At 31.4% G+C, this 6,888-nt stretch overlaps 1 protein-coding gene across 1 annotated transcript; it reads left to right on the top strand.

The window, feature by feature from the left end:
• The first annotated feature begins 3,117 nt into the window (after window positions 1-3,117).
• Window positions 3,118-6,189, top strand: LOC103488696 (trihelix transcription factor DF1). Its single transcript, XM_008447552.3, has 2 exons — window positions 3,118-3,510; window positions 4,159-6,189. The coding sequence occupies exons 1-2, from the start codon at window positions 3,209-3,211 to the stop codon at window positions 5,795-5,797; spliced, it is 1,941 nt and encodes a 646-aa protein (XP_008445774.2). The 5' UTR covers window positions 3,118-3,208; the 3' UTR covers window positions 5,798-6,189.
• The last annotated feature ends 699 nt before the right edge of the window (window positions 6,190-6,888 follow it).

The raw sequence follows: 6,888 nt of genomic DNA, 5'->3' as shown, positions 1-6,888 counted from the left end.
ATAGTAACATCAATCATAGAAATAGCTTGATATATTTATTAGTAAATAGGCTATTTTTATTATTATACAGATAAGAGACACAATAAAATAATTTCTCTCAAACTAATTTGAAAGCAATTTCTGTACCTTTAGGGGAAAAAAACCACCAATGAAAAACTTAAAATAATAAAATTGACAAATAAGCTTAACATTTTTCAACAACCTTATCACATTATAGCTATAGTCATTTTCAAATTAAAACTACATTTATATGAGAGGGACAAATTTGTAATTAACAAATTAATTAACTCTTTGCAAAAAATAATTGGAATGCACTTGTCATACCCCCCAATGTGTATGGCTACACATCCTCCACAATTTATATACTAACATTTGTTTAATAAAATTATTATTGTTTTTTAAAAAAAAAAAAAAAAGAAAGAGTGAAATTTCAGTGTATTTGCATCATACTGATCTTTATTTTGGTAAATTTGGTCTTTTATGTACTGAGAGCTCATGTGGAAACCTTTTCTTTTTCTTTTCATGTTTTTTATTCATGTTTATGTTTTGTCTTCTATAATAATAAGAAAAAAAAAATGAATGTGTATTTGGTAACTGTTAGCCTCTTAATCATTTTTAACTTTTTATATTGAACAATAATAATAATAAAAATATTTTGTACCTTTTTCCTGGTTTTTGTCTTTGAAGTGTATAAATAATTTAAAATTAAATATACTAGTTAAATGAGTTTAAAAAAATTAAATATTGGAAAATCTATGTTATATTTTTTTTGGAAGTTATTTAAAATGACAAAAATAGAAAAAATAGAAAAAATAGAAAAAGTTATCCTAAATTATGATTGTAGTTAAAATTACAACTTCAAACTTTCAATTTATAATAATTATAAACATTGGACCACGGATAGTAAAAAAATTTGAAACCGTAAATTTATATAATGAAGACAATTTATAAGTTTAAAAATCTAATTTGAAATTTTGCATAAATCTGAAAATTTTATTTTTAATTTTAAGAGCTAACGGTATACATATCTATGAGTGGTTTTTGGATATTTTTCATGCATTTTATAAGTAGGAAAAACAGTAAATTAGTAATACTTTAATTTTTGATCTGATAAAAAAAATTGCGAACAACAACAAGAAACAAAATATGTGAGTCCAAATCGATAACCATTATGTGAATCGTTTTTTAATTTGAAAATTAATCTTATAAATATTACTTCTACATCTAGCTTTTTTTTTTTTTTTTTTTTTTTGGTTTTACTTTATTCACATAGCTTGTTTTAAAAACGTTTTAGAGAGCCATGACAAAATTGAAATACTCAAAGTAGTTGATAAGAATTTTAATATAAAATGTTTATCGAAAAAACAATTAAAATTTTGAAAAATATATAATGGTTTTGAAATCCAACCTTGTTTGTTATTTCAAAATTTTTAAATATGGTAACACTTTTGGAAAATGAGAGGATAAATATGACCATATCTATTTTTCAAAAATTGAAAATTTAAAATACAGACTTATTTTTAAAAAAATATTCGCAATCGTTTGACCTATTTTATTTACCTTCAGTTTTTTTCACTTCTCTCGGTAATTACTAGATGTCGTAGTGGTTAATTTGCCTTCTTTTTTTTTTGGCCATCAAACATAGTGATAACTTGAGTTTTCAATAATGTTTGCTTGATGAGATGATCTGGACCGTTGATTTTTTTAATTTTTATTTTAGTTAATTAATAGTGTAGGGCACAACTCAACTGAATTGGCCACCATTTACTTCTACTCATAAATGGTTTGGCCTAATAACATTGACCTACATCTAACTGGCTTAAATCCACCGTGGATCCCACAATTAATTTTTTTTTTTTAATTTGTGTAAAAAAAAATAAAATTTTATTTTAGTTATTACTTATGATTAATTTTTTAATAAAATAGAATGGGAATTATTAGAAAGAAAGCAAAATCTTGTCAAACTACCATTTGTCCCAATCAGGGTAGGTCCCCCCGTAGGCCCTGTTGTAGAGAACCACAGCCCCACCCCCCAACAAGTTGAAAACTGAAAGCAAGCAATGTTATTATTATTATTTATTTTGGTAGTATTTTAAAATATCTAAAGTAATTTTGGAACCCGATCAAGGGTATTCTCGCCATTTAAATTGTTACACCAAAGTATAAAAATACTGAATTTACTCAGACAATCACAGATCACTAATCTGCCGATCTAAAAATAAAATATACTCTTTAGATTAGCTTCTCAATGATTAAAGGTCAATGGGATCCATGTGAGGGGTAATTTCGTCATTTTCACCATCACCTTGCCAAAAAAGAAACCCTTCATTTCAAGGTAACAAAAAAAGAAATATATATATATATATATATATATATATATGTATGTATGTATAAAATATAATATAAATACAATATATTATATTCAGATCTAATTTCTTTTTCAAAAATAAGTTTTATTTTTCTATAGAGCATTAATTCTCATTAATTGTAATTTTTTTAATTAAAAAAAGAAACTTTCATTTTTTTTTTTTTTTTTATTTTTTACAAAACAAAAAAAAGTGAGGTTATATGGGCCGGCTTTTAGCTAAATTTAGCTGGACAGACAAAAACCAACTTATTATCATTATTGTCTGTTTGCGCAAGCTGTTAAAAAATCTCTGTAATATTTATTATCTTATTACTAAATTAAAATAAAACCCCCTTTTTTCTATATATTTTTTATTATTTTCCATTTGTATATAACTTTCTGTGCCACTTTTATTATTACTGAGAACATAAAAAAAATTAAATTAAATCATTAAATAAAAGAAAGTGAGAGAAACCCCAGGTGGCAGGTTTTATTTTAATATTATTAATTTTTTAAAAATAACCCATTAAAGACCAAAGATTCCGCAGCTAAAAGAAAAAGAAGGAGGAAAAAAAAAAAAAAAAACAAGTTCTTGAGATTGACAAGCAGATCCCCACCAGAAATAAAAAAATAAAAATTTAATTCTATTCCCATAAACCCCTCCTACTTTTTACATATTTTCACCTTCACTAAAAATTAAGGATAAAAATAATAATAAATAAATATATATATATATATTTTTTTAAAAATGTTTGTTGTGTGTGTATTTATTTTAATTTATTTTTGCCCTTTGTTTCGTTTTGTGCTGTAATTTGGAAAGGAGGAGCGTCCCTCCCAATTAGCCTTATTATTATTCTCTCTATGCTTGGAGACTCCACTACTTCCGTCTTGGGCGGCGGCGCCGGAGGAGATGCCGCCGTACCGGCGACGACGACGCGTCGTCAAGATGGGCTCATGGGGGACATGGATGAGAATAATAACAATTCTGGTGAAGATGAGAGAGGGAGAAGCAGCGGTGGTGGAGGTGACGACGGTGACCGGAGCTTTGGCGGAAACCGGTGGCCGAGACAAGAAACTTTAGCTCTCTTGAAAATACGGTCAGAAATGGACGTGGCTTTTCGAGATGCAAGCGTTAAAGGCCCTTTGTGGGAGCAAATTTCCAGGTACATATATAACAAAAAAGATTTTAGATTTAAATTATCAATTTAATTCAAAACTTTTCTTGTGATTTATTTTATAATTCTCTTCAAAGATCTGAGTTTGTTTTTGTTTTTTGATCATTTTTTTTAAAAAAAGAAATTTAAATCTCACTGTCGGCAGTTCAATCATTTTCACTTCATCTGAAGTGATTTATGATTTTCTTTTTTTGTTTTCTTGGGAATCTCTAAGAAAACTGAAATCCCAATTCAGTGTCACTGAAATTCAAGGTGAGTTTTTTTTTTTAATTTAATTTAAGGAATCTGTGAAGTCGAGTAGTAGTTAAATGGTACTTTTTTTTGGTTAAAAAAACATTCTTTCTCTTATGTAACATCAACAACTGAATTTTCTTTGCAGTTTTCAGAAGAAAAAATGATCAATTGTATGATATGTATGTCTTAGTTTGAGATCAATTTCATGTATGTTGGTTTTTCTACTGAATTTTCAGTTCTTTTTTGAGCGCAATCATTGTTTTTACACATGCAATTGCCTTTGTATGAGAGAGAAATTCGATTACTTTTTTTTTTTTGTATGAAAATTCTAAAAAATTTCCCTTCTTCTTCTTTTTTTTTTTTTTTTTTTTTTGTGGGGTCTTGGTTTTGTTTTGTTATCAGGAAATTGGGGGAGCTTGGGTATCATCGAAGTGCAAAGAAATGCAAAGAGAAATTTGAGAATGTTTACAAATATCACAAAAGAACTAAAGAAGTTAGAAGTGGAAAACCAGATAGCAAAACTTATAAGTTCTTCGAACAATTGGAAGCTCTAGAAAATCACCCTCCTCTTAATTTCCACTCCCATTTGTCTAAACCAACTCCTCCGCCACCCCTACCGCCGCCGCCTACTACCGTCATTTCCCACATTCCTTCTACTACTGTTCCATCCGCCAACACCACCACCCTACCTCACTTATTGAACATATCGTTTTCTCAACCAAACCCCACAATTCACCTCCCATCTCCTCCGCCGCCTCCCGCTCCGTTGCCATTGAATAACCCTACAAGTTTGCCCACCACCGTCCCTCCCGCTGTCCCTTTCCAAATCAATGTCTCTTCCACGGGAATGGGAATGGGGTTTCAAAGCATTGAAGCGGATCTCATCTCGAACTCGACTTCTGATGATGTCAACTCGTCCACATCATCAGACGAGGCGTCAAGACGGAGGAGGAGGAAGAGAAAATGGAAGGACTTTTTTGAGAGATTGATGAAGGAAGTGATTGAAAAACAAGAGGAAATGCAAAAGAGGTTCTTGGAAGCAATTGAGAAGAGGGAACAAGAGAGAGTTTTGAGAGAAGAAGCTTGGAGGATGCAAGAGATGGCCAAAATCAATAGAGAAAGAGAGATTTTAGCTCAAGAGAGATCAATGGCGGCTGCAAAAGATGCCGCCATTACATCCTTCCTTCAAAAAATAACTGAATCCCAGCACAACAATAACAACAACACATCTCAGCCGTCGCCGCCACCGCCGCCACCAGCACCACCATCGCAGCAACAACAAATTCCAACGTCAAATCCGACACCAGTTGTGCATCCACAACAGCAGCTGCAACCACCACCGCCGCCCGCACCACAAGCTTCCACATTGCAAGTGGTTGTTCCTAATTCCACCCCACAAAAAGTGGGGAGTAATAATGAATTGTTGCAAATGGAGATAATGAAGATGGATCATAATGGTGGGGAGAATTATAGCATTAGCCCAGCTTCAAGCTCATCAAGATGGCCAAAAGTTGAAGTTCAAGCACTCATCAAATTGAGAACAAACCTTGAGACCAAATATCAAGAGAATGGGCCAAAAGGGCCATTGTGGGAAGAGATATCATCAGCCATGATGAAACTTGGGTACAATAGAAATGCAAAGAGGTGCAAAGAGAAATGGGAGAACATAAACAAATACTTCAAGAAAGTGAAAGAAAGTAGAAAAACAAGGCCTGAGGACTCCAAGACTTGCCCTTATTTTCACCAGCTCGATGCTTTGTATAGGGAAAAGAGCAACAACAACAACAACATGATGGCATCTTCTACGCCGATTATGCAACATCAACAGCAGCCATTGATGGTTCGACCCGAGCAACAATGGCCTCCTCAACAAGAGATCACTCGACCTGACTCGGGAAATGAGGAAATGGAGAGCGAACCAATGGATCGTGATGATAAAGACGATGACGAAGAAGATGAAGAGGAAGAGGAAGAGGATGAAGGTGGAGGGAACTATGAGATTGTGGCGAGCAAACCGGCTTCCGTGACTGCTGCAGAGTGAGTGAGGACAAAACATGTTGTAACTCTCTGAAAAAGCTCAAAGCAAGGTTAGGGGTCGGAAAGGGTTGTCGGGCGGGTAAGCCGGGCGAGTTTTTTTCAATGTGGAAAGAATATTCAATTGAATATGTTGTTCATACACACACACTCACATAAGTTACTGGAAGAAATGAGGGGAATTAAAGGGAAAAAGATAGGGTGTGAGGGGTGGGTTGAGAAATTGTAGAATAGAGTTCGGCGAGAGTTATATGTTTTTTCCAATTTAATAATTTATTTATTTTTTTTGGCCTAAAAAATGGAATAAAAGTTTGGGGTTTTAGAGAGAGAGAGAATGGAGTTTAAGGTTTCACAAACAAGAAATAAAGAGAGACTCTTTTCTAGTGTTGTAGTTTGTCATTTGTGATGTTTCATGTAAATTGTGTTCTTTTTTTCAGAAAAAAGTTTGATTGTTTATTATAATGATTATTAATTTTAAAAGAAAATGTTCAATAAATAATATGCATCTCACTTTCTCGCAGAATCATTTATATGATATCTTCCACACACTATGAAGAAGTTTAAAACGGATAATTAATCAGTTATTATATGTATCATTGAAAAAACTGAATGATAAATCATCAAATTTGGATAAAATAAAATGATGCAGAATTTGACCCTTTTTAGTTTCTTTTCTTTTTTTTCTTTTTCTTTTTAATGTATGTGTCAATTTTTATCCTTATATTTTAGTTTATTAATCTCAATTATATATTTAACATTAATAAGTAATGTTAAATACAACTAAAAATGTATTTGATGTTGAATTGGCGAACAATTTCTTGACATTCATAAAAGGTAGGGACCATTGAAATTAATAAAATAGTATATAAAAATAAAAATTTGAACTTTTAAAATGGAGAGACAAAAATGACCTCAATGTGAAAAATATAGGCTAAATTATCACCATGAGTTATGGGTCTATCTGAATTTTGAAAGATTATTGATCAACTTCTTGATGTTTGAAATTTGTTTCGAAATAAAATTTTTAACGCTTTTGTCATTAAATTATAGACGAAAAAAATTGTATCTATATATGTGTGTTGTTTAATTATATATGAA

Source organism: Cucumis melo, chromosome 3 (assembly GCF_025177605.1).
Source record: "Cucumis melo cultivar AY chromosome 3, USDA_Cmelo_AY_1.0, whole genome shotgun sequence".
Taxonomy (NCBI): Eukaryota; Viridiplantae; Streptophyta; class Magnoliopsida; order Cucurbitales; family Cucurbitaceae; genus Cucumis; species Cucumis melo.
This window is presented reverse-complemented; position numbering and strand designations above follow the sequence as displayed.